Source organism: Chiloscyllium plagiosum, unplaced genomic scaffold (genome assembly GCF_037043375.1).
Source record: "Chiloscyllium plagiosum isolate Xiang-an unplaced genomic scaffold, Cpla_swu_hap1 HiC_scaffold_48, whole genome shotgun sequence".
NCBI lineage: Eukaryota > Metazoa > Chordata > Chondrichthyes > Orectolobiformes > Hemiscylliidae > Chiloscyllium > Chiloscyllium plagiosum.
The window spans coordinates 18840651-18867748 of NW_028270186.1; the positions used below are offsets into that span (position 1 = coordinate 18840651).

Genomic DNA, 27098 nt, shown 5'->3' on the forward strand with positions numbered 1-27098 from the left:
GAGAAGCCATCAAGAGGAGAGAGGTACATGCTCACTGGCACCCCACCCCATGTGCCGCGGATTGCAGCATGTCGGACACAGGAGGAGGTCATTCAGGAACCCACCCCCACCCAGCCTCTCACACCGTTCAGTTCCATCAATGCTGGGCTGTGCCAAGATACCATTCAGCAGCTCCTCCGGCCCCTTTGCCCCTTAAAGCCCTTCCTGTTTTCATCTCTGAACTCAGTTATTCCTTTTATTTTTATCTCTGTCTCCTTCTTTCTTTCACTTTCTCTTTCTTTTGCTCTTTTTTTCTCTCTCTCTCTCTTTGTCTTTCTCTCATTCTCTCTCCCTGTCTGCTCTCGCCTCCTCCTTCCACCTCTAATTCTCTTACTTTGTCCCATATCTCTGTGTCCCCAACTCTTGCTCCCTCTGTCTCTCATTCTCTCTCTCCCTCTCGCTTCCTATCTCTCCGTCCATCCCCCCTTCTCTCTCTCTCTCTTTCTCTCTCTCTCACTCACCCCCCCCCCCCCTCCAGACCCTTTTCTGTCTCTCCCTTGCTTGTCCCTCTATCCGTCTATCTCTTTCCCCCATTTCTTTCCCTGCCTCTCTTACACATTCTTGTCTATCCTTCTCTCTCTCCCTCTCTCTCTCTCTTCACCCAGCCACTTCCTCTCTCCAGACCCTTTTCTGTCTCTCCCTTGCCTGTCACTCTCTCCATCTATATCTCTCTCTCCCCTATTTCATTCCCTGTCCCACTCTTACACATTTTTGTCTATCTCTCTCTCTCGCTCTCTCTCACTGTCTCTCCCCCCCCCATCTCCCATCTCACTCACTTTTCAGTATTGTCTCTTTCTACATCCCTTTCTCTCTGACTCCTTTCGCTTCCTCCTTTTCTCTGACCTTCACGCTCTGTAACATAGAACATTCCAGCGCAGTACAGGTCCTTCGGCCCTCGGTGTTGCACCGAGCTGTAGAACCAATCGGAAGCCCATTTATTCCATTCTCGTCCATGTGCCTATCCGATGACCATTTAAATGCCCTAAAGTTGGTGAATCTACTCCTGTTGCAGGCAGTGCATTCCACGCTCCTACTACTCTCTGAGTAAGGAAACTACCCCTGATATCTGTCCTATATCTATTACCGCTCAATTTAAAGCTATGTCCCCTTGTGCTAGCCATCGCCATCTGAGGAAAAAGGCTCTCTGTCCACCCTATCGAACCATCTGATTATCTTATATGTCTCAATTAAGTTGCTTGCCAACCTTCTTCTCTCTAACAAAAACAGCCTCAAGTCCCTCAGCCTTTGCTTGTAAGATCTCCCCTCCATACCAGGCAACATCCTGGTAAATCTCCTCTGAACCCTTTCCAAAGCCTCCACATCCTTCCTATAATGCGGTGACCAGAACTGTACGTAATACTCCAAGTGCGGCCACAGAGTTTTGTACAGCTGCAGCATGATCTCGTAGTTCAAAAATCAATCCCTCTCCCGATAAAAGCTAACACACCGTATGCCTTCTTAACAACTCTGTCAACCTGGGTGGCAACTTTCAGGGATCTGTGTACCTGGACTCCGAGATCTCTCTGCTCATCTACACTACCAAGAATTTTAGCCCAGTACTCTGCATTCCTGTTACTCCTTCCAAAGTGAATTACCTCCCACTTTTCCGCATTAAACGCCATTGGCCACCTCTCAGCCCAGCTCTGCAGCTTATCTATGTTCCTCTGTAAACCTACAACATCCTTCAGCAATATCCACAACTCGACTGACCTCAGTGTCATCCACAAATTTGCTAACCCATCCTTCTAGCCCCTCATCCAAGTCATTTATAGAAATGACAAACAAACAGTGGCCCCAAAACAGATCCTTGCAGTACCCCACCAGTAACTGAACTCCAGGATGAACATTTCCCACCAACCACCACCCTCTGTCTTCTTTCAGCTAACCAATTTCTGAACAACATCCGCTAAGTCACCCTCAATCCCATGCCTCTGTATTTTGTGCACTAGCCTACCATCGGGAACCTTATCAAATGCCTTCCTGAAATCCATATACACCACATCAACCGCTTTACCCTCATCCATTGGTCTGGTCACCTTCTCAAAGAACTCTAAGGTTTCTGAGGCATGACCTACCCTTCTCAAAACCGTGTTGACTATCCCTAATCTACCTATCCGTCTCTAACTCTTCTTCCTTGTCTCCATCTCTCTCCATCGTCCCTCTCTGCCACTCTCTCCCTCTCCCTCCCTCTCTTCATTCCCCTCCCTTTCCATCCTCCTATCCCTCTCCTCCCTTTCTCTCCCCTTCCATCCCTCTCACTCATGTAACAATTCGATCTCTCTCTCTTTTTCCCATTCTCTCCCTTCACCAGTTTCACTGTCCTTGTGTCTTTCTCTGTCTTTTTGTCCAATTATGGTCCAACCTTCCCAAAACTAGCCAAGGTCCGAAGCCAGGGACCATGCAAAGCCGTCTTGCTAATTTTACACACTTGTGCCCGGCTCAAATACTGGGAAGTCTGCATAGCATTCACTCCAACAGGTCGCAAGCTATGAATTCAATGAGAGAGTCCTGACGTAGAGTCATAGAGACGTACAGCATGGAAACAGACCCCTCGGTCCAACTCGTCCAGGCAGACCAGATATCCCAACCCAATCTAGTCCCACCTGCCAGCACCCGGCCCATCTCCCTCCAAACCCTTCCTATTCATATACCCATCCAAATGCCTTTTAAATGTTGCAACATGTTTAAATGTACCAGCCTCCACCACATCCTCTGGCAGCTCATTCCACACATGTACCACCCTCTGTGTGAAAAAGTTGCCCCTTAGGTCTCTTTTATATCTTTCCCCTCTCACCCTAACCCTCTAGTTCTGGACTCCCCCACCCCAGGGGGAAAAGACTTTGCCTATTTACCCTATCCATGCCCCCTCATGATTTTACAAACCTCTATAAGGTCACCCCTCAGCCTCTGACAGTCCAGGGAAAACAGCCCCAGCCTGTCCAGCCTCTCCCTGTAGCTCAAATCCTCCGACCCTGGCAACATCCTTGTCAATCTTTTCTGAACCCTTTCAAGTTTCACAACATCCTTCCGATAGGACGGAGACCAGAATTGCACGCAATATTCCAACAGTGGCCTAACCAATGTCCTGTACAGCCGCAACATGACCTCCCAACTCCTGTACTCAATACTCTGACCAATAAAGGAAAGCATATCAACCGCCTTCTTCACTATCCTATTTACCTGCGACTCTACTTTCACGGAGCTATGAACCTGCACTCCAAGGTCTCTGTGTTCAGCAACACTCCCTAGGACCTTACCATTAAGTGTATAAGTCCTGCTAAGATTTGCTTTCCCAAAACGCAGCACCTCGCATTTATCTGAATTAAACTCCATCTGCCACTTCTCAGCCCATTGGCTCATTTCAACTGTGGCCTGGTTTGTGATGCTCTGATCTGACTGGAGTTTTCTCCAGTGAGTCTGATTCAATGTGTTGGCTGCCAGTCATGTTCAGTGCTGCGCTAATGCATCCCCCTGTGTCGAGATGATCTGTTTCACGGGTGTAATGCATTTCCCGATCTCCGTCGGCATCCTGACAGAGAGACTCGGAGTTCGGCCCATACCGGCCTGCTCTACCGTTCAATATGATCATGGGTTGACCATCCAACTCTGTCCCCTCTTTCCCGCTATCTCCCTTACGCACCAAGAACTGTGTCCAACTCCTTCTTGGGAGCACTCAAAGTTTTGTCCCCCCCCCACCGACTGCTTTCTACAGCAGAGAATCCCCCGACTCTATGGGTCAGGACATTTTCTCCTCATCTCAGTCCCATTTTGTCTCCTTAGACTTGCGGCCCCCTGGCTCTGGACCCCCCCCGTCATTGGGAATATCATTTACTCTGTCTACTTCCTGTTAGTATTTGATAGGTTTCTATGGGACCCCACTCCCCCCCTCATTCTTCTAAACTCACGGTGAATACGATGCTCACCTGATCCGGTCTCTCTCCATCCATCAGTCCCAGGAATCAGTTTGGGAATGCCTTTCTCCCTCCATCGCCAGCACATCCTTCTTCAGATTAGGTCTCCAGTTGCAGCTCCAGAAAACCGAGATGCACTGTGAAGTATCGCAAAGTCATAGAGTCATAGAGATGTACAGCACGGAAACAGAGCCTTCGGTCCAACCTGTCCATGCTGACCCAGATATCCCAACCCAACCTCGTCCCACCTGCCAGCACCCGGCCCATATCCCTCCAAACCCTTCCTATTCATATACCCATCCAGATGCCTCTTAAATGTTGCAATTGTACCAGCCTCCACCACATCCTCTGGCCGCTCATTCCATACCCGTACCACCCTCTGTGTGAAAAAGTTGCCCCTTTAGGTCTTTTCTGTATCTTTCCTCTCTCACCCTAAACCTATGCCCCTCTAGTTCTGGACTCCCCCACCCCAGGGAAAAGACTTTGCCTATTTACCCAATCCATGCCCCCGCATAATTTTGTAAACCTCTATAAGGTTGCCCGAGGCGGGAATTGAACCTGTGAGGCAACAGTGCTAACCACTGAGCCACCGTGCAGCCCACATCTGCTCATTCCACATGCGAATCCAGTAAACTTGCTCTGAACTGTCTCCAATGCAATTAGATCCTTCCTTAAATAAGGAGACCAAAACTGTATACAGCATTTTAGACATGGTCTTATCAATGCTCTGTAAAACTAAAGCATAACGTCCTTACTTTTACGTTCTACCCCTCTTGTACTAATTCCATCTGCCAGATTCTATCTTCCCAGTGTCCTTGCAATCGGTGTCATGGTGAAGCAGTCTGGGAAGGGTGTCCTGCTTGTTGGAAAGAACCAAGGAGTGATATCACAGAAACCTGGAGTGCTCTTTCCCTACTGCAGGCGTAGAATTTCCGAGGGAGAGAACTGACTGCTAAGTAATAAGGAGACCCCCAGACTGCAAACACACACAATAGCCCATGGTGGGGTCTCGCCCTGTCCATCCACGGCTCCTCACGCCACCCTCCCATTGGCCATCCTCACCGCCCGCTGCTCCTGCAAGGCGGGCTTTCAGCCAATGGGGTAAGAGGGCCACCCCGGTCTCGTTGCACAGGCCCCTCCTTTTCCAGAGTGAAGTGGTCGCTGCCGTTCCTGTGTGCTCCCTGACCCATGTGTTCTCTGGGATTGGGAAGCGAGACGAGCGAGAGTTTGTTGAGCCCTTCTTCCCCTTCTGTGCTTTGCAGGAATTTGACCTGGACGTGGTGGCGATCGTCAACGACACTGTCGGAACGATGATGTCTTGTGGATACGACGACCCCTTCTGTGAGGTCGGCCTCATTGTCGGTGAGCATTTGCGGGGCGAGCGAACTCTCTCTCTCTCTCTCTCTGAGCCCTGCCACAAGGAAGCAGGGACTCTGAGCGAGTTAACACTTTTGCTTTGACGTCCCCTCTGCTCAGTCTTCGGAGTGCAAGCTTTGGGACGTCATGCTGAGCATGTCCAGGACATTGGTGTCCAGTTCGGTTTGCCCCGCCATAGGAAGGATATTATGAAGCTGGAGAGGGTTCAGAAGAGAGTTACCAGGGGTGTTGCCGGGTATGGAAGGCTTGAGTTTTAAGGAGAGGCTGGATAGTCCGGGACGTTTTTTCACTGGATAATAGGAGGTTGAGAGGTGAACTTGTAGAGGTTTACAAAATCGTAAGAGGTATCGATAGAGTAAATGATATTTGTCCTCTCCCTCTGATGGCAGATTTTAAGAGCAGGCGCACATTTTTAAGGTGAGAGGGCAGAGATTTAAAAAGGACAGGAGGGTGGTTTGTGTGTGGAATGAAATTCCTGAGGAAATGGTCTGTGTGGGTATAATTACAACACTTAAAGGACATCGCTACGAAATGTTTGGAGGGCTACGGGCCAGTAGCAGGCAGGTGGGACTAGTTTAGTTTGTGATTATGACATTAAGTTAGATTCCCTACAGTGTGGAAACAGGCCCTTCGGCCCAACAAGTCCACACCGACCCTCCGAAGAGTAACCCACCCAGTCCCATTTCCCTCTGACTACTGCAGCTAACACTATGGGCAATTTAGCACGGCCAATCCACCTTAAACTGCACATCCCTGAGCACTGTGGGTAATTTAGCATGGCCAATCCACCCTAACCTGCACATCCCTGAGCACTATGGGTAATTTAGCACGGCCAATCCACCCTAACTTACACGTCCCTGAGCACTATGGGTAACTTAGCATGGCCAATTCGCCCTAACCTGCACATCCCTGAGCACTATGGGTAATTTAGCATGGCCAATTCGCCCTAACCTGCACATCCCTGAGCACTATGGGTAATTTAGCATGGCCAATCCACCCTAACCTGCACATCCCTGAGCACTATGGGTAATTTAGCACGGCCAATCCACCCTAACTTACACGTCCCTGAGCACTATGGGTAACTTAGCATGGCCAATCCACCCTATCCTGAAAATCTTTGGACTGTGGGAGGAAACCGGAGCACCCAGAGGAAACCCACGCAGACACGGGGAGAATGTGCAAACTCCACACAGACAGATGCCCGAGGCTGGAATCGAACCTGGGACCCTGGTGCTGTGAGGCAGCAGTGTTAACCACTGAGCCACCGTGCATGGACTGGTTGAACCGAAGGGTCTGTTTCTGTGCTGCAAGACTCTGTGCGTCGATGATAAAAGTGAAGGGAGCATCCTAATGTATTCCATCTGCATCCACATAATGGTTTAATAATCAGTTGTTTGCTCGAGATTGGTTGTGTGAATGGGTTGATGTGTTTGAAACAGTGAAACACATTACACTGGCCCTCAGTTCCCACCTTTCACCCCCAGTTCCCCACTTCCCTCCCTTCCTGTTGAAGTTGACCAACTTGAATGTGGATACATGCTAACAATGGGCTCACGTCCTCAGACCCATGTTTTCATGGGATCTGTTCTTAAACCTGAACTTGGACTGGCCAACCTACCTCCGACCCGTTGCTCACTTGCTCACGCGTTTCACAGGCACTTCATCCGTGGTGAGTTGCTGCAGTGCGTCTTGTAGATGGTACACATCCCCCACTGAGCGTGGAGGGAGTGACAGTTTGTGGGTGTGGGGCCAGTCAGGCAGGGACTGCTTTGTCCCTGGTTGGTGTCGGGCTTCTTGAGTATTATTGGAGCTGCCCCCTCCCTCCCCCCCCATCCAGGGCAACTGGGGAGTATTCCATCACAGACTCCTGACTTTGGCCTTGTCAATGTTGGGGACAGGCTTTTTTCGGGGGGGGAGGGGAGGAGTTACATGCCACAGGATTCCCAGCCACTGACGTCCTGCTGTATTTACGCAGCCATTGCTGGTCGCTTTCTGGTCCACAGCAGCTTGTGTTCTGAAGCAGGTTGTTTTATCTGGTGTTGTGTTTGTATTTTTCCCCCCCTCCCCGTTCTGCAGGGACCGGTTGCAATGCCTGCTACATGGAAGAGATGAAGAATGTGGAGACGGTGGAAGGCGATGAAGGGCGGATGTGCATCAACATGGAATGGGGCGCGTTTGGCGACAATGGCTGCCTGGATGACATCCGGACTGAGTTCGATCGGGAAGTGGACCGGCTGTCGATGAATCCGGGCAGACAGACGTAAGGGAGTGCGTTTCTCAAATCCGGAGATACTTCTTTGGGAAATGAGGGAAACCTCGTGGGCGGCACGGTGGCACAGTGGTTAGCACTGCTGCCTCACAGCGCCAGAGACCCGGGTTCAATTCCCGCCTCAGGCGACTGACTGTGTGGAGTTTGCACGTTCTCCCCGTGTCTGTGTGGGTTTCCTCCGGGTGCTCCGGTTTCCTCCCACAGTCCAAAGATGTGCAGGTTAGGGTGAATTGGCCATGCTAAATTGCCCGTAGTGTTAGGTAAGGGGTAAATGTAGGGGTATGGGTGGGTTGCGCTTCGGCGGGTCGGTGTGGGCTTATTGGGCCGAAGGGCCTGTTTCCACATCGTAAGTAATCTAATCTAATCTACCCGTTGGCAGTGTAGGATACCTTGGCATCCAATGACACTGCGCCACCATGTGGCCATCAGTCAATACTTAACCCACACTTGAATTAACTTCTGCAAGAGCCCAGATAGGGCAGATGTGGAGGTAGTCAAATCCGGGCGGGCTCTTAGTCCTCATGAACTTGCATAGTGAGACCTGCCTTCAATTCTCGTAGGACAACACTGCAGCTCAGGACACGGGACAGTAATCAAATCAAATCAAATCCAGAATGAAATATTAGTCAAATCTGCAGACGACACCAAGACCAGTAGATTGAAAATTAGAATGGGAGAATTAGAATTCGGTTTATTGTCAGGTTACAAAGGGGTAGGAGTCCAGTGAAAAGTGCAGGGCGGTTAATAGTGGAGACAATGGTTGCAGGAAGATATAGATGGGTTGGCCAGATGATATTTAACCCTTAGAAATGCGAGGTGATGCACTTTGGAAGGAACAACAATATGTGGGAGCATTTACTAAATGGGTAGCTGAGGCGAACAGCAGGATCTTGGGGTAATCATTCCCGGATCCCTGAAGTTGTAAATTGAATAGTTAAGAAGGAATGTGGGACACTTGCTTTCATCTGCTGTTTCACAGGGTATAAGAGGAAGGCAGTAATATTGAGGTTGTGCAGGGTGTTGGTCAGGCCACTGTTGGAGCACGGTGTGCAGTTCTGGTCACCTCACTACAAGAAAGATACGGTCACACTGGAATGGGCGCAGAGGAAGTTAGCCAGGACGTTGCCTGGGAAGGAGAAGTTGAGCTGTAAGGCGAGATTAATAGCCTTGGAATTTTTCTCTAGAGCTCAGAAGACACTGGGGGGGGGGGGGATGTGATTGAGGTATATAAGATTATGAAGGGTATGGAACAGACAGTGGCTGTTGAGGGTAACTCACGAGAGGGCATACTGTCCGGGTAAGGGGCAGGAGATTTGAGAAAGAACTTTTTCACTCAGCAGGTGGTGACAATCTGAAATGCACTGCCTGACGAAGGTAACGGAGGCTGGAAACCTACCAAAATAACATTAATTGAGCATTTGAAATAGCCCATACATTCAAGGGTATGGTCTAAGTGCAGAAAATGGGGATTAGCGCCCCTTAGTGGTGCTTTGTGTTGGTGCAGTCTCAAGGGGCCGATGGGCCTTTCCCGCAACTGTGTGAATCTACAAATCTGTGAGGTGACATTCTTTTCCCAGACGGTGGTGAATCCTTGGACAGTGGGGAATCAGACATTCACCACGTGCAAGAAAATTTCAATCGATTCCTCGATTTTAAGGATACAGGGACATTGGAAATTTAAACAATCCTTAGATAAGCACATGGGTGATTTTGGGATAGTGTAGGGGGAACGAGCTGAGAATAGTTCACAGGTTGGCACAACATCGAGGGCCGAAGGGCCTGTTCTGCGCCGTATTGTTCTATAATACGGGAAAATGGGGTTGAGCTCGAAGATCAGCCGTGATCTAGTTGAGCGATGGAGTGGAACAGTCTCCTCCTACGCCCATCCTGAGGCCTCTACGTCAGGGATCGGCTGTGTTCGGGAAAGGTCAGCAGATTTTGAAGAGGATTCAGTTACTTTGCCAGAGGAAGTTGGCGGGAGAGAGAGCAGTTGTCTGTGGATTCTGGACCAGCATTATCACCCCCGAAATCCCCGTCTGTCCTGCTCCCTGAGAGCTGCGGGATGTCTCAAGAGTACGATGGGATTTTGAGCAGCTCGTCCACTGGACAGATGGAGTTTAAATGCAGATAAATGCGGGGTGTTGCATTGTGGGAAGACAAACCAGCGCAGGACTGAGGACGTTTATGGTTGGGCTCTGGGGAGTGCTGTGGGACAGAGAGACCGAGAGGTGCAGGTACATAGTCCCTTGAAAGGGGAAGTGCAGGGAGAGAGGGTGGTGAAGGAGGTTGATTGACAGCTTGCCTTTGCTGGTCAGGGCATTGAGTCCAAAACTTGCGGCTTTACACGACATTAGTGAGGCTTCTTTTGGAATCCTGCTTTCAGTTCTGATCGCCCCGCTGTAGGAAGGACGTTCTTAACTTGGAAAGTGTGCAGGACAGATTGACCAGGCTGTCACAGTTATCCTGAAACTGAGTTCCTACAAAAGAGCTTCTTTTTGTTTGTCTTAGTTTCCAAATTAAACAAACTCAAAACTGAAACTGCACCCTTTGAGACCTGGGCGTCCCTCCTCCCCCACTCGCTGTAAGTCAGCCTCGCAGGAGCAGTGGAAGGCCAATGAGATGTTGTGCCCTCCGCAGCGGGAGGATTGGAGGACAGGGGCGAGGATGGGCACGGCGACACCAGACCCCGGAGTATTTGTGTGTGTGTGCGCCTGCGTGCGTGCACGCTGTGCGGTTTAGGGTCTCCCTACCTGAAGAAGGATCTTCTGGCGTCGGAGGGGGTTGGGGGGGGGGGGGGCGGGGGCAGCGATGGCTTTCCCAGACTGATTCCTGGGACTGATGGCTGGAGAGAAATTGGATTGGATTAGGACTATATTCACTGGGAGTTTCCAAGATGATTCGGTGGGTGGTGGGGGGGGGAGGTTCTCATAGAAACCTATTGAACTCTAACAGGGACTGGACAGAACCCGAAGACTTTGAGGAGTCCAGAACCAGGCGGTCATAATCTAAGGAGATGGGGTGGGACTGAGATGAGGAGCAATGTCTTCAACCAGAGAGTCGGGGAGGCTGTGGAATTCTCTGATGCAGAAAACATTGATTTCAAGAAGGATTTGAATGGAGTTCTTCGGGACAAAGGGATCAATGCAAGTGAGCAGGAACTTGGGACTGAGTTGGATGATCAGCTCACATTGTGATCGAATGGCCTGCTCCTGCTGTTCCCATGTTCACCCCGGCTGACCTCTCTCCGGCAGGTACGAGAAGTTGATCAGCGGCATGTACCTGGGCGAGATCGTCCGTAACATCCTCATCGACTTCACAAAGCGGGGGCTGCTGTTCCGGGGCCGGATCTCCGAGAGGCTCAAGACCAGGGGCATCTTCCAGACCAGGTTCCTGTCTCAGATTGAGAGGTGAGTTACTGAGGGGGCGGGGTGTGCGCACGGGAGCGAGGTGGGGGGAGGGGGGGGGGGGGAGGGGGGAACAGAGTGGAATCGACCAGATTGCTGGCTGGAGCGCCACAGAAGAGCAATGGGCTGAGTGGCCTCCTGCTGTGCCTTGGTTACAACCCAGCTCGAACCGTTGCCCTCTACCCTCTCCCCCCCCCCCCCCCCCTCCCTCCACCCGCACCCTGCCCCTAGGCCAACAGCCCACCCACCAACCCACAGCAATCGTGGGTCTCTGGCAACTATTGTAAAGCTGCTCCTCCCCCCTCATCCAGGCGCCCACTTTCCCTGAATAAGATCAGGAACTTGTTAAAGATTAGGGATTGCACTGAGGATTGATCGATCTATCCATCCACCCATCTGCCTCTGCCTCTTTCTGTCTCTCTGTCTCTGTCTTTCTGTGTCTCTCTGTTGCTTTCTCTCTCTCTCTTTCTGTCTCTAACTCTCACTTTCTCTCTATCTCCGTGTCACCCTTGCTTTCTCTCTGCCCCTCTCTCTCTCTCTCTCTCTCTCTCTCTTTTTCTGTCTGTCTGTCTCTGTCTTACCGTGTCTCTCATTCACTTTCGCTGCCTGTCTCTCACATGCACACATCATGTGGGACATGTCAAAGAGCTGCACCCCGTCCCTCTCAGGGAAAGTTCTGTCTCCCTCCAGGTCCTGTGTCGGGACAAACCTCAGACTTTTCAGATTGTCGTTATCACGGGGGGTGAAAGAAAAGGGTTACTTCCAGGCACCTGACAAGCCAGCGGAGATTTCTACCTTGCACCTATCTGATCACAAGAGTACCAAATCTCAAGGGGGGGGGGGGGGGGTGGAGAGACGGGGCGGGGGGGGGCACAATAATATATACGGCACCAGTACCAAACTGCTGGCAAATGGGTTCCGATTGTCATGGCACAGTGGGACGGCTGACCACATTACTTTATTGCAATAAAAATCAGACCCAGGGAGCAGTTGTTGCTCAGGGCAGTGTCTTACCCTCATTGATGTCAGGCCTGGGGGCAATCACGCTCCTTTTTCCAGTTTGCTGACCAGCATTGACACACTGGGCCACATGCGGCCAAGCGCAGAATGGGTCTTCGCTCCCGTTGGCCAACCCTCTCCTCTATTATGTCCGACCACGCTAACAGGGTCCCTCAGCACCATCACCCAGAATTGGTGTCACCTTCATTAGAGCACCCAATACAGAGGATGTTGCGAAAATGACCATTCTCCTGGTTTCTGTCACCAAATGCATTGTGTATAATCCTGACTGAGGTAACCCCCAGGATATTGATGAATGTGGACATTGACCAATGTTGGTATTGACGTGTGTGGACACTGACGAATGCTGGTAGTGACGAATGCTGGGAGTGACGAATGCTGGTAGTGACGAATGCTGGTAGTGACAATTGCTGGGAGTGACGAATGCTGGGAGTGACGAATGCTGGGAGTGACGAATGCTGGGAGTGACGAATGCTGGGAGTGACGAATGCTGGGAGTGACGATTGCTGGGAGTGACGATTGCTGGGAGTGACGAATGCAGGGAGTGACGAATGCAGGGAGTGACGAATGCTGGGAGTGACGAATGCTGGGAGTGACGAATGCTGGGAGTGACGAATGCTGGGAGTGACGAATGCTGGGAGTGACGATTGCTGGGAGTGACGATTGCTGGGAGAGACGATTGCTGGGAGTGACGATTGCTGGGAGTGACGATTGCTGGGAGTGACGATTGCTGGGAGTGACGATTGCTGGGAGTGACGATTGCTGGGAGTGACGAATGCTGGGAGTGACGAATGCTGGGAGTGACGAATGCTGGGCGAGACGAATGCTGGGAGTGACGAATCGCTGGGAGTGACAAATGCTGGGAGTGACGAATGCTGGGAGTGACGAATGCTGGGAGTGACGAATGCTGGGAGTGACGATTGCTGGGAGTGACGATTGCTGGGAGAGACGATTGCTGGGAGTGACGATTGCTGGGAGTGACGATTGCTGGGAGTGACGATTGCTGGGAGTGACGATTGCTGGGAGTGACGATTGCTGGGAGTGACGAATGCTGGGAGTGACGAATGCTGGGAGTGACGAATGCTGGGCGAGACGAATGCTGGGAGTGACGAATCGCTGGGAGTGACAAATGCTGGGAGTGACGAATGCTGGGAGTGACGAATGCTGGGAGTGACGATTGCTGGGAGTGACGATTGCTGGGAGTGACGATTGCTGGGAGTGACGATTGCTGGGAGTGACGAATGCTGGGAGTGACGATTGCTGGGAGTGACGATTGCTGGGAGTGACGAATGCTGGGAGAGACGATTGCTGGGAGTGACGAATGCTGGGAGTGACGAATGCTGGGAGTGACGATCGCTGGGAGTGACGATCGCTGGGAGTGACGATCGCTGGGAGTGACGATCGCTGGGAGTGACGATCGCTGGGGGTGACGATCGCTGGGGGTGACGATCGCTGGGGGTGACGATCGCTGGGGGTGACGAATGCAGGGAGTGACGAATGCTGGGAGTGACGAATGCTGGGAGTGACGAATGCTGGGAGTGACGAATGCTGGGAGTGACGAATGCTGGGAGTGACGAATGCTGGGAGTGACGAATGCTGGGAGTGACGATTGCTGGGAGTGACGATTGCTGGGAGTGACGATTGCTGGGAGTGACGATTGCTGGGAGTGACGATTGCTGGGAGTGACGATTGCTGGGAGTGACGATTGCTGGGAGTGACGAATGCTGGGAGTGACGAATGCTGGGAGTGACGATTGTGGATATTGAAGAATGTGGATAGTGACAAATGTTGATATTGAGGAATGTCGGTGCTAGTGAATGTCGGTGTTGGCGAATGTCGGTGTTGGCGAATGTCGGTGTTGGCGAATGTCGGTGTTGGCGAATGTCGGTGTTGGCGAATGTCGGTGTTGGCGAATGTCGGTATGGGCGAATGTCGGTATGGGCGAATGTCGGTGTTGGAGAATGTCGGTGTTGGCGAATGTCGGTGTTGGCGAATGTCGGTGTTGGCGAATGTCGGTGTTGGCGAATGTCGGTGTTGGCGAATGTCGGTGTTGGCGAATGTCGGTGTTGGCGAATGTCGGTATGGGCGAATGTCGGTGTTGGAGAATGTCGGTGTTGGAGAATGTCGGTATTGGCGAATGTCGGTGTTGGCGAATGTCGGTGTTGGCGAATGTCGGTGTTGGCGAATGTCGGTGTTGGCGAATGTCGGTGTTGGCGAATGTCGGTATGGGCGAATGTGGGTATGGGCGAATGTCGGTGTTGGCGAATGTCGGTGTTGGCGAATGTCGGTGTTGGCGAATGTCGGTGTTGGTGAATGTCGGTGTTGGTGAATTCGGTGTTGGCGAATGTCGGTGTTGGCGAATGTCGGTGTTGGCGAATGTCGGTGTTGGCGAATGTCGGTGTTGGCGAATGTCGGTGTTGGTGAATGTCGGTGTTGGTGAATTCGGTGTTGGCGAATGTCGGTGTTGGCGAATGTCGGTGTTGGCGAATGTCGGTGTTGGCGAATGTCGGTATGGGCGAATGTCGGTATGGGCGAATGTCGGTGTTGGCGAATGTCGGTATTGGCGAATGTCGGTGTTGGCGAATGTCGGTATGGGCGAATGTCGGTATGGGCGAATGTCGGTGTTGGCGAATGTCGGTGTTGGCGAATGTCGGTGTTGGCGAATGTCGGTGTTGGCGAATGTCGGTGTTGGCGAATGTCGGTATGGGCGAATGTCGGTATGGGTGAATGTCGGTGTTGGCGAATGTCGGTGTTGGCGAATGTCGGTGTTGGCGAATGTCGGTGTTGGCGAATGTCGGTGTTGGCGAATGTCGGTATGGGTGAATGTCGGTGTTGGTGAATGTCGGTGTTGGTGAATTCGGTGTTGGCGAATGTCGGTGTTGGCGAATGTCGGTGTTGGCGAATGTCGGTGTTGGCGAATGTCGGTGTTGGCGAATGTCGGTATGGGCGAATGTCGGTGTTGGCGAATGTCGGTGTTGGCGAATGTCGGTATTGGCGAATGTCGGTGTTGGCGAATGTTGCTATGGGCGAATGTCGGTATGGGTGAATGTCGGTGTTGGCGAATGTCGGTATTGGCGAATGTTGGCGAATGTCGGTATGGGCGAGTGTCGGTATGGGTGAATGTTGGTATGGGTGAATGTTGGTATGGGCGAATGTCGGTATGGGCGAATGTCGGTATGGGCGAATGTCGGTGTTGCTAATTGTCGGTGTTGGCGAATGTCGGTGTTGGCGAATGTTGCTATGGGCGAATGTCGGTATGGACGAATGTCGGTGTTGGCGAATGTCGGTATTGGCGAATGTTGGCGAATGTCGATATTGGTGAATGTCGGTATGGGCGAGTGTCGGTATGGGTGAATGTCGGTATGGGTGAATGTCGGTATGGGTGAATGTCGGTATGGGTGAATGTCGGTATGGGCGAGTGTCGGTATGGGCGAGTGTCGGTATGGGCGAATGTCGGTATGGGCGAATGTCGGTATGGGCGAATGTCGGTATGGGCGAATGTCGGTATGGGCGAGTGTCGGTATGGGTGAATGTCGGTGTTGGCGAATGTCGGTGTTGGCGAATGTCGGTATGGGTGAATGTCGGTGTTGGCGAATGTCGGTGTGGGCGAATGTCGGTGTGGGCGAATGTCGGTGTGGGCGAGTGTCGGTATGGGCGAATGTCGGTATGGGCGAATGTCAGTGTTGGCGAATGTCGGTATGGGTGAATGTCGGTATGGGTGAATGTCGGTGTTGGCGAATGTCGGTGTGGGCGAGTGTCGGTGTGGGCGAGTGTCGGTGTGGGCGAGTGTCGGTGTGGGCGAGTGTCGGTGTGGGCGAGTGTCGGTGTGGGCGAATGTCGGTGTGGGCGAATGTCGGTGTGGGCGAATGTCGGTGTGGGCGAATGTCGGTGTTGGCGAATGTCGGTATGGGCGAGTGTCGGTATTGGCGAATGTCGGTGTGGGCGAATGTCGATGTGGGCGAATGTCTGTGTTGGCGAGTGTCGGTATGGGCGAGTGTCGGTATTGGCGAATGTCGGTATGGGCGAATGTCGGTGTTGGTGAATGTCGGTATGGGCGAATGTCGGTGTTGGCGAGTGTCGGTATTGGCGAGTGTCGGTGTGGGCGAATGTCGGTATGGGCGAATGTCGGTATTGGCGAATGTTGGCGAATGTCGATATTGGTGAATGTCGGAATGGGCGAGTGTCGGTATGGGTGAATGTCGGTATGGGCGAATGTCGGTATGGGCGAATGTCGGTGTTGCCAATTGTCGGTGTTGGCGAATGTCGGTGTTGGCGAATGTCGGTGTTGGCGAATGTCGGTGTTGGCGAATGTCGGTGTTGGCGAATGTCGGTGTTGGCGAATGTCGGTGTGGGCGAATGTCGGTGTGGGCGAATGTCGGTGTGGGCGAATGTCGGTGTTGGCGAGTGTCGGTATGGGCGAGTGTCGGTATGGGCGAGTGTCGGTATGGGCGAGTGTCGGTATGGGCGAGTGTCGGTATGGGCGAGTGTCGGTATGGGCGAGTGTCGGTATGGGCGAATGTCGGTATGGGCGAGTGTCGGTATGGGTGAATGTCGGTGTTGGCGAATGTCGGTATTGGCGAATGTCGGTATTGGCGAATGTCGGTGTGGGCGAATGTCGGTATTGGCGAATGTCGGTATTGGCGAATGTCGGTATTGGCGAATGTCGGTGTGGGCGAATGTCGGTATTGGCGAATGTCGGTATTGGCGAATGTCGGTATGGGCGAATGTCGGTGTTGGCGAGTGTCGGTGTTGGCGAGTGTCGGTGTTGGCGAGTGTCGGTGTTGGCGAGTGTCGGTGTTGGCGAGTGTCGGTGTTGGCGAGTGTCGGTGTTGGCGAGTGTCGGTGTTGGCGAATGTCGGTGTGGGCGAATGTCGGTGTGGGCGAATGTCGGTGTGGGCGAATGTCGGTGTGGGCGAGTGTCGGTATGGGCGAATGTCGGTATGGGCGAGTGTCGGTATGGGTGAATGTCGGTGTTGGCGAATGTCGGTATGGGTGAATGTCGGTGTTGGCGAATGTCGGTGTGGGCGAATGTCGGTATGGGCGAGTGTCGGTATGGGCGAGTGTCGGTATGGGCGAGTGTCGGTATGGGCGAATGTCGGTATGGGCGAGTGTCGGTATGGGTGAATGTCGGTGTTGGCGAATGTCGGTGTTGGCGAATGTCGGTGTGGGCGAATGTCGGTATGGGTGAATGTCGGTGTTGGCGAATGTCGGTATTGGCGAATGTCGGTATTGGCGAATGTCGGTGTGGGCGAATGTCGGTATTGGCGAATGTCGGTATGGGCGAAATTCGGTATGGGCGAATGTCGGTATGGGTGAATGTCGGTGTTGGCGAGTGTCGGTGTTGGCGAGTGTCGGTGTTGGCGAGTGTCGGTGTTGGCGAGTGTCGGTGTTGGCGAGTGTCGGTGTTGGCGAGTGTCGGTGTTGGCGAGTGTCGGTGTTGGCGAATGTCGGTGTTGGCGAATGTCGGTGTTGGCGAATGTTGCTATGGGCGAATGTCGGTATGGACGAATGTCGGTATTGGCGAATGTCGGTATTGGCGAATGTTGGCGAATGTCGGTATGGGTGAATGTCGGTATGGGTGAGTGTCGGTATGGGTGAGTGTCGGTATGGGTGAGTGTCGGTATGGGTGAGTGTCGGTATGGGTGAGTGTCGGTATGGGTGAGTGTCGGTATGGGTGAGTGTCGGTATGGGTGAGTGTCGGTATGGGTGAGTGTCGGTATGGGCGAGTGTCGGTATGGGCGAGTGTCGGTATGGGCGAGTGTCGGTATGGGCGAGTGTCGGTATGGGCGAATGTCGGTGTTGGCGAATGTCGGTGTTGGCGAATGTCGGTATGGGTGAATGTCGGTGTTGGCGAATGTCGGTGTGGGCGAATGTCGGTGTGGGCGAGTGTCGGTATGGGCGAATGTCGGTATGGGCGAATGTCGGTATGGGCGAATGTCGGTGTTGGCGAATGTCGGTGTTGGCGAGTGTCGGTATGGGCGAGTGTCGGTATGGGTGAATGTCGGTGTTGGCGAATGTCGGTATGGGCGAATGTCGGTATGGGTGAATGTCGGTGTTGGCGAATGTCGGTATTGGCGAATGTTGGCGAATGTCGATATTGGTGAATGTCGGAATGGGCGAGTGTCGGTATGGGTGAATGTCGGTATGGGCGAATGTCGGTGTTGCCAATTGTCGGTGTTGGCGAATGTCGGTGTTGGCGAATGTCGGTGTTGGCGAATGTTGCTATGGGCGAATGTTGCTATGGGCGAATGTCGGTATGGACGAATGTCGGTATGGGTGAATGTCGGTGTTGGCGAATGTCGGTGTTGGCGAATGTTGGCGAATGTCGATATTGGTGAATGTCGGTATGGGTGAGTGTCGGTATGGGTGAATGTCGGTATGGGTGAATGTCGGTATGGGCGAGTGTCGGTATGGGCGAGTGTCGGTATGGGCGAGTGTCGGTATGGGCGAATGTCGGTATGGGCGAATGTCGGTGTTGGCGAATGTCGGTGTTGGCGAATGTCGGTGTTGGCGAATGTCGGTGTTGGCGAATGTCGGTGTTGGCGAATGTCGGTGTTGGCGAATGTCGGTATGGGTGAATGTCGGTGTTGGCGAATGTCGGTGTGGGCGAATGTCGGTATGGGCGAGTGTCGGTATGGGCGAATGTCGGTGTTGGCGAATGTCGGTATGGGCGAGTGTCGGTATGGGTGAATGTCGCTATGGGTGAATGTCGGTGTTGGCGAATGTCGGTATGGGCGAGTGTCGGTGTGGGCGAATGTCGGTATTGGCGAATGTCGGTGTTGGCGAATGTCGGTGTTGGCGAATGTGGGTATGGGCGAATGTCGGTGTTGGCGAGTGTCGGTATTGGCGAATGTCGGTGTGGGCGAATGTCGGTGTGGGCGAATGTCGGTATGGGCGAATGTCGGTGTTGGCGAATGTCGGTATGGGTGAATGTCGGTATGGGCGAGTGTCGGTGTTGGCGAGTGTCGGTGTTGGCGAGTGTCGGTGTTGGCGAGTGTCGGTGTTGGCGAGTGTCGGTGTTGTCGAGTGTCGGTGTTGGCGAGTGTCGGTGTTGGCGAGTGTCGGTGTTGGCGAATGTCGATATGGGCGAGTGTCGGTATGGGCGAATGTCGGTGTTGGCGAATGTCGGTAGGTTGGCGAATGTCGGTGTGGGCGAATGTCGGTATGGGCGAATGTCGGTATGGGTGAATGTCGGTGTTGGCGAATGTCGGTGTTGGCGAATGTCGGTATGGGTGAGTGTCGGTGTTGGCGAGTGTCGGTGTTGGCGAGTGTCGGTGTTGGCGAGTGTCGGTGTTGGCGAGTGTCGGTGTTGGCGAGTGTCGGTGTTGGCGAGTGTCGGTGTTGGCGAGTGTCGGTGTTGGCGAATGTCGGTATGGGCGAGTGTCGGTATTGGCGAATGTCGGTATTGGCGAATGTCGGTGTGGGCGAATGTCGGTGTGGGCGAAGGTCGGTGTGGGCGAAGGTCGGTATGGGCGAATGTCAGTGTTGGCGAATGTCAGTGTTGGCGAATGTCGGTGTGGGCGAATGTCGGTGTTGGCGAATGTCGGTATGGGTGAGTGTCGGTGTTGGCGAGTGTCGGTGTTGGCGAGTGTCGGTGTTGGCGAGTGTCGGTGTTGGCGAGTGTCGGTGTTGGCGAGTGTCGGTGTTGGCGAGTGTCGGTGTTGGCGAGTGTCGGTGTTGGCGAATGTCGGTATGGGCGAGTGTCGGTATTGGCGAATGTCGGTATTGGCGAATGTCGGTGTGGGCGAATGTCGGTGTGGGCGAAGGTCGGTGTGGGCGAAGGTCGGTATGGGCGAATGTCAGTGTTGGCGAATGTCAGTGTTGGCGAATGTCGGTGTGGGCGAATGTCGGTGTTGGCGAATGTCGGTATGGGCGAGTGTCGGTGTTGGCGAGTGTCGGTGTTGGCGAGTGTCGGTGTTGGCGAGTGTCGGTGTTGGCGAGTGTCGGTGTTGGCGAGTGTCGGTGTTGGCGAGTGTCGGTGTTGGCGAATGTCGCTGTTGGCGAATGTCGGTATGGGCGAGTGTCGGTATTGGCGAATGTCGGTATTGGCGAATGTCGGTGTGGGCGAATGTCGGTGTGGGCGAAGGTCGGTGTGGGCGAATGTCGGTATGGGCGAATGTCTGTGTTGGCGAATGTCTGTGTTGGCGAATGTCGGTATGGGCGAATGTCGGTATGGGCGAATGTCGGTATGGGCGAATGTCGGTGTTGGCGAATGTCGGTATGGGCGAGTGTCGGTATGGGCGAGTGTCGGTATGGGCGAGTGTCGGTATGGGCGAGTGTCGGTATGGGTGAATGTCGGTGTTGGCGAATGTCGGTGTGGGCGAATGTCGGTGTTGGCGAATGTCGGTATGGGCGAGTGTCGGTGTTGGCGAGTGTCGGTGTTGGCGAGTGTCGGTGTTGGCGAGTGTCGGTGTTGGCGAGTGTCGGTGTTGGCGAGTGTCGGTGTTGGCGAGTGTCGGTGTTGGCGAGTGTCGGTGTTGGCGAGTGTCGGTATTGGCGAATGTCGGTATTGGCGAATGTCGGTATTGGCGAATGTCGGTATGGGCGAATGTCGGTGTTGGCGAGTGTCGGTGTTGGCGAGTGTCGGTGTTGGCGAGTGTCGGTGTTGGCGAGTGTCGGTGTTGGCGAGTGTCGGTGTTGGCGAGTGTCGGTGTTGGCGAGTGTCGGTGTTGGCGAGTGTCGGTGTTGGCGAGTGTCGGTGTTGGCGAATGTCGGTATGGGCGAATGTCGGTGTTGCCAATTGTCGGTGTTGGCGAATGTCGGTGTTGGCGAATGTCGGTGTTGGCGAATGTTGCTATGGGCGAATGTCGGTATGGGCGAATGTCGGTGTTGGCGAATGTTGGTGAATGTCGATATTGGTGAATGTCGGTATGGGCGAGTGTCGGTATGGGCGAATGTCGGTATGGGCGAATGTCGGTATGGGCGAATGTCGGTATGGGCGAATGTCGGTATGGGCGAGTGTCGGTATGGGCGAGTGTCGGTATGGGCGAGTGTCGGTGTGGGCGAGTGTCGGTGTGGGCGAATGTCGGTGTGGGCGAATGTCGGTGTTGGCGAATGTCGGTGTTGGCGAATGTCGGTGTTGGCGAATGTCGGTGTTGGCGAATGTCGGTGTTGGCGAATGTCGGTGTTGGCGAATGTCGGTATGGGTGAATGTCGGTGTTGGCGAATGTCGGTGTTGGCGAATGTCGGTGTGGGCGAATGTCGGTATGGGCGAATGTCGGTATGGGCGAATGTCGGTGTTGGCGAATGTCGGTATGGGCGAGTGTCGCTATGGGTGAATGTCGCTATGGGTGAATGTCGGTGTTGGCGAATGTCGGTATGGGCGAGTGTCGGTGTGGGCGAATGTCGGTAATGGCGAATGTTGGCGAATGTCGATATTGGTGAATGTCGGAATGGGCGAGTGTCGGTATGGGTGAATGTCGGTATGGGCGAATGTCGGTATGGGCGAATGTCGGTGTTGCCAATTGTCGGTGTTGGCGAATGTCGGTGTTGGCGAATGTCGGTGTTGGCGAATGTCGGTGTTGGCGAATGTCGGTGTTGGCGAATGTTGCTATGGGCGAATGTTGCTATGGGCGAATGTCGGTATGAACGAATGTCGGTATGGGTGAATGTCGGTGTTGGCGAATGTCGGTGTTGGCGAATGTTGGCGAATGTCGATATTGGTGAATGTCGGTATGGGTGAATGTCGGTATGGGCGAGTGTCGGTATGGGCGAGTGTCGGTATGGGCGAGTGTCGGTATGGGCGAATGTCGGTATGGGCGAATGTCGGTATGGGCGAGTGTCGGTGTGGGCGAATGTCGGTATTGGCGAATGTCGGTGTTGGCGAATGTCGGTGTTGGCGAATGTCGGTGTTGGCGAATGTGGGTATGGGCGAATGTCGGTGTTGGCGAATGTCGGTATGGGCGAGTGTCGGTATTGGCGAGTGTCGGTATTGGCGAGTGTCGGTGTGGGCGAATGTCGGTGTGGGCGAATGTCGGTGTGGGCGAATGTCGGTGTGGGCGAATGTCGGTGTGGGCGAATGTCGGTATGGGCGAATGTCGGTGTTGGCGAATGTCGGTATGGGCGAGTGTCGGTATGGGCGAGTGTCGGTATGGGCGAGTGTCGGTATGGGCGAGTGTCGGTATGGGCGAGTGTCGGTGTGGGCGAATGTCGGTGTGGGCGAATGTCGGTGTGGGCGAATGTCGGTGTGGGCGAATGTCGGTGTTGGCGAGTGTCGGTGTTGGCGAGTGTCGGTGTGGGCGAATGTCGGTGTGGGCGAATGTCGGTGTGGGCGAGTGTCGGTATGGGTGAATGTCAGTGTTGGCGAATGTCGGTGTTGGCGAATGTCGGTGTGGGCGAATGTCGGTATGGGTGAATGTGGGTATGGGCGAATGTCGGTGTTGGCGAATGTCGGTATGGGCGAGTGTCGGTATTGGCGAGTGTCGGTATTGGCGAATGTCGGTGTGGGCAAATGTCGGTGTGGGCGAATGTCGGTGTGGGCGAATGTCGGTGTGGGCGAATGTCGGTGTGGGCGAATGTCGGTATGGGCGAATGTCGGTGTTGGCGAATGTCGGTATGGGCGAGTGTCGGTATGGGCGAATGTCGGTGTGGGCGAATGTCGGTGTGGGCGAATGTCGGTGTGGGCGAATGTCGGTGTGGGCGAATGTCGGTGTGGGCGAATGTCGGTGTTGGCGAGTGTCGGTGTGGGCGAATGTCGGTGTGGGCGAATGTCGGTGTGGGCGAATGTCGGTATGGGCGAGTGTCGGTATGGGCGAGTGTCGGTATGGGCGAATGTCGGTGTGGGCGAATGTCGGTGTGGGCGAATGTCGGTGTGGGCGAATGTCGGTGTGGGCGAATGTCGGTGTGGGCGAATGTCGGTGTTGGCGAGTGTCGGTGTGGGCGAATGTCGGTGTGGGCGAATGTCGGTGTGGGCGAATGTCGGTATGGGCGAGTGTCGGTATGGGCGAGTGTCGGTATGGGTGAATGTCAGTGTTGGCGAATGTCGGTGTTGGCGAATGTCGGTGTGGGCGAATGTCGGTATGGGCGAGTGTCGGTGTGGGCGAATGTCGGTAATGGCGAATGTTGGCGAATGTCGATATTGGTGAATGTCGGAATGGGCGAGTGTCGGTATGGGTGAATGTCGGTATGGGCGAATGTCGGTATGGGCGAATGTCGGTGTTGCCAATTGTCGGTGTTGGCGAATGTCGGTGTTGGCGAATGTCGGTGTTGGCGAATGTCGGTGTTGGCGAATGTCGGTGTTGGCGAATGTCGGTGTTGGCGAATGTTGCTATGGGCGAATGTTGCTATGGGCGAATGTCGGTATGAACGAATGTCGGTATGGGTGAATGTCGGTGTTGGCGAATGTCGGTGTTGGCGAATGTTGGCGAATGTCGATATTGGTGAATGTCGGTATGGGTGAATGTCGGTATGGGCGAGTGTCGGTATGGGCGAGTGTCGGTATGGGCGAGTGTCGGTATGGGCGAGTGTCGGTATGGGCGAATGTCGGTATGGGCGAATGTCGGTATGGGCGAGTGTCGGTGTGGGCGAATGTCGGTATTGGCGAATGTCGGTGTTGGCGAATGTCGGTGTTGGCGAATGTCGGTGTTGGCGAATGTGGGTATGGGCGAATGTCGGTGTTGGCGAATGTCGGTATGGGCGAGTGTCGGTATTGGCGAGTGTCGGTATTGGCGAGTGTCGGTGTGGGCGAATGTCGGTGTGGGCGAATGTCGGTGTGGGCGAATGTCGGTGTGGGCGAATGTCGGTGTGGGCGAATGTCGGTGTGGGCGAATGTCGGTATGGGCGAATGTCGGTGTTGGCGAATGTCGGTATGGGCGAGTGTCGGTATGGGCGAGTGTCGGTATGGGCGAGTGTCGGTATGGGCGAATGTCGGTGTGGGCGAATGTCGGTGTGGGCGAATGTCGGTGTGGGCGAATGTCGGTGTGGGCGAGTGTCGGTGTTGGCGAGTGTCGGTGTTGGCGAGTGTCGGTGTGGGCGAATGTCGGTGTGGGCGAATGTCGGTGTGGGCGAATGTCGGTGTGGGCGAATGTCGGTGTGGGCGAATGTCGGTATGGGCGAATGTCGGTGTTGGCGAATGTCGGTATGGGCGAGTGTCGGTATGGGCGAGTGTCGGTATGGGCGAGTGTCGGTATGGGCGAATGTCGGTGTGGGCGAATGTCGGTGTGGGCGAGTGTCGGTGTTGGCGAGTGTCGGTGTTGGCGAGTGTCGGTGTGGGCGAATGTCGGTGTGGGCGAATGTCGGTGTGGGCGAGTGTCGGTATGGGTGAATGTCAGTGTTGGCGAATGTCGGTGTTGGCGAATGTCGGTGTGGGCGAATGTCGGTATGGGTGAATGTGGGTATGGGCGAATGTCGGTGTTGGCGAATGTCGGTATGGGCGAGTGTCGGTATTGGCGAGTGTCGGTATTGGCGAATGTCGGTGTGGGCGAATGTCGGTGTGGGCGAATGTCGGTGTGGGCGAATGTCGGTGTGGGCGAATGTCGGTATGGGCGAATGTCGGTGTTGGCGAATGTCGGTATGGGCGAGTGTCGGTATGGGCGAGTGTCGGTGTGGGCGAATGTCGGTGTGGGCGAATGTCGGTGTGGGCGAATGTCGGTGTGGGCGAATGTCGGTGTGGGCGAATGTCGGTGTGGGCGAATGTCGGTGTGGGCGAATGTCGGTGTTGGCGAGTGTCGGTGTGGGCGAATGTCGGTGTGGGCGAATGTCGGTGTGGGCGAATGTCGGTATGGGCGAGTGTCGGTATGGGCGAGTGTCGGTATGGGTGAATGTCAGTGTTGGCGAATGTCGGTGTTGGCGAATGTCGGTGTGGGCGAATGTCGGTATGGGTGAATGTCGGTGTTGGCGAATGTCGGTATGGGTGAATGTCGGTATGGGCGAGTGTCGGTATGGGCGAGTGTCGGTGTTGGCGAGTGTCGGTGTTGGCGAGTGTCGGTGTTGGCGAGTGTCGGTGTTGGCGAGTGTCGGTGTTGGCGAGTGTCGGTGTTGGCGAGTGTCGGTGTTGGCGAGTGTCGGTGTTGGCGAATGTCGGTGTTGGCGAATGTCGGTGTTGGCGAATGTCGGTGTGGGCGAATGTCGGTGTGGGCGAATGTCGGTGTGGGCGAATGTCGGTACGGGCGAAGGTCGGTACGGGCGAATGTCGGTACGGGCGAGTGTCGGTGTTGGCGAGTGTCGGTGTTGGCGAATGTCGGTGTGGGCGAATGTCGGTGTGGGCGAATGTCGGTGTGGGCGAATGTCGGTGTGGGCGAATGTCGGTGTTGGCGAATGTCGGTGTGGGCGAATGTCGGTATGGGCGAATGTCGGTATTGGCGAATGTCGGTGTGGGCGAATGTCGGTGTGGGCGAATGTCGGTGTGGGCGAATGTCGGTGTGGGCGAATGTCGGTGTGGGCGAATGTCGGTGTTGGCGAGTGTCGGTGTGGGCGAATGTCGGTGTGGGCGAATGTCGGTGTGGGCGAATGTCGGTATGGGCGAGTGTCGGTATGGGCGAGTGTCGGTATGGGCGAATGTCAGTGTTGGCGAATGTCGGTGTTGGCGAATGTCGGTGTGGGCGAATGTCGGTATGGGTGAATGTCGGTGTTGGCGAATGTCGGTATGGGTGAATGTCGGTATGGGCGAGTGTCGGTGTTGGCGAGTGTCGGTGTTGGCGAGTGTCGGTGTTGGCGAGTGTCGGTGTTGGCGAGTGTCGGTGTTGGCGAGTGTCGGTGTTGGCGAGTGTCGGTGTTGGCGAGTGTCGGTGTTGGCGAGTGTCGGTGTTGGCGAATGTCGGTGTTGGCGAATGTCGGTGTGGGCGAATGTCGGTGTGGGCGAATGTCGGTGTGGGCGAATGTCGGTACGGGCGAAGGTCGGTACGGGCGAATGTCGGTACGGGCGAGTGTCGGTGTTGGCGAGTGTCGGTGTTGGCGAATGTCGGTGTGGGCGAATGTCGGTGTGGGCGAATGTCGGTGTGGGCGAATGTCGGTGTGGGCGAATGTCGGTGTTGGCGAATGTCGGTGTGGGCGAATGTCGGTATGGGCGAATGTCGGTATTGGCGAATGTCGGTGTGGGCGAATGTCGGTGTGGGCGAATGTCGGTATTGGCGAATGTCGGTGTTGGCGAATGTCGGTATTAGCGAATGTCGGTATGGTCGAATGTCGGTATGGGTGAATGTCGGTATGGGCGAATGTCGGTATGGGCGAATGTCGGTATGGGCGAATGTCGGTGTTGGCGAATGTCGGTGTTGGCGAATGTCGGTGTTGGCGAATGTCGGTGTTGGCGAATGTCGGTATGGGCGAATGTCGGTATGGGCGAATGTCGGTATGGGCGAATGTCGGTGTTGGCGAGTGTCGGTATGGGCGAATGTCGGTGTGGGCGAATGTCGGTGTGGGCGAGTGTCGGTGTTGGCGAGTGTCGGTATGGGCGAATGTCGGTATGGGCGAATGTCGGTATGGGCGAATGTCGGTGTTGGCGAATGTCGGTGTTGGCGAATGTCGGTGTTGGCGAATGTCGGTGTTGGCGAATGTCGGTATGGGCGAATGTCGGTGTTGGCGAATGTCGGTGTTGGCGAATGTCGGTGTTGGCGAATGTCGGTGTTGGCGAATGTCGGTGTTGGCGAATGTCGGTGTTTGCGAATGTCGGTATTGGAAAATGTGGACATTGACGTATGTTGGTATTGACGAAAGTTGGTATTGACGAAAGTTGATACTGATTAGTAATGTTGTTGATGGTCATCTGCTTGAGTGTGCTAATCCTCTCTGTGCTCTGTTGCAGCGATCGCTTGGCGCTACTGCAGGTCCGAGCAATCCTGCAAAAACTGGGGCTGCAGAGTACGTGTGACGACAGCATCATTGTCAAGGAGGTGTGTGGTGTGGTATCGCGACGGGCCGCTCAGCTCTGTGGAGCAGGATTGGCCGCTGTGGTGGACAAGATCCGGGAGAACAGGAATCTGGAGCGTCTCCGGGTCACCGTGGGGATGGATGGCACCCTTTACAAACTGCACCCACAGTGAGTCCGCGCTGAGCAGCTCGCCACCTCTTTTCCGGGTTAGGTAGCAGACAGCTGAGTGTAAGTGGCATTGGTGGGTTGGGGGGGTGAGCTCACTCCACTGATAA

At 54.3% G+C, this 27098-nt stretch overlaps 1 protein-coding gene across 1 annotated transcript in view; it reads left to right on the forward strand.

The window, feature by feature from the left end:
• Positions 1-6: 6 nt before the first annotated feature.
• The window catches only part of LOC148135709 (hexokinase-2-like), a 33841-nt gene continuing 6749 nt past the window's right edge, over positions 7-27098 (forward strand). Inside the window, exons 1-5 of the mRNA XM_087984281.1 lie at positions 7-23; positions 5213-5312; positions 7404-7587; positions 10848-11003; positions 26758-26991. Coding sequence (XP_087840407.1) covers positions 5261-5312; positions 7404-7587; positions 10848-11003; positions 26758-26991 — 626 coding nt within the window. The 5' untranslated portion in view covers positions 7-23; positions 5213-5260. The remainder of the gene's footprint in view (positions 24-5212; positions 5313-7403; positions 7588-10847; positions 11004-26757; positions 26992-27098) is intronic.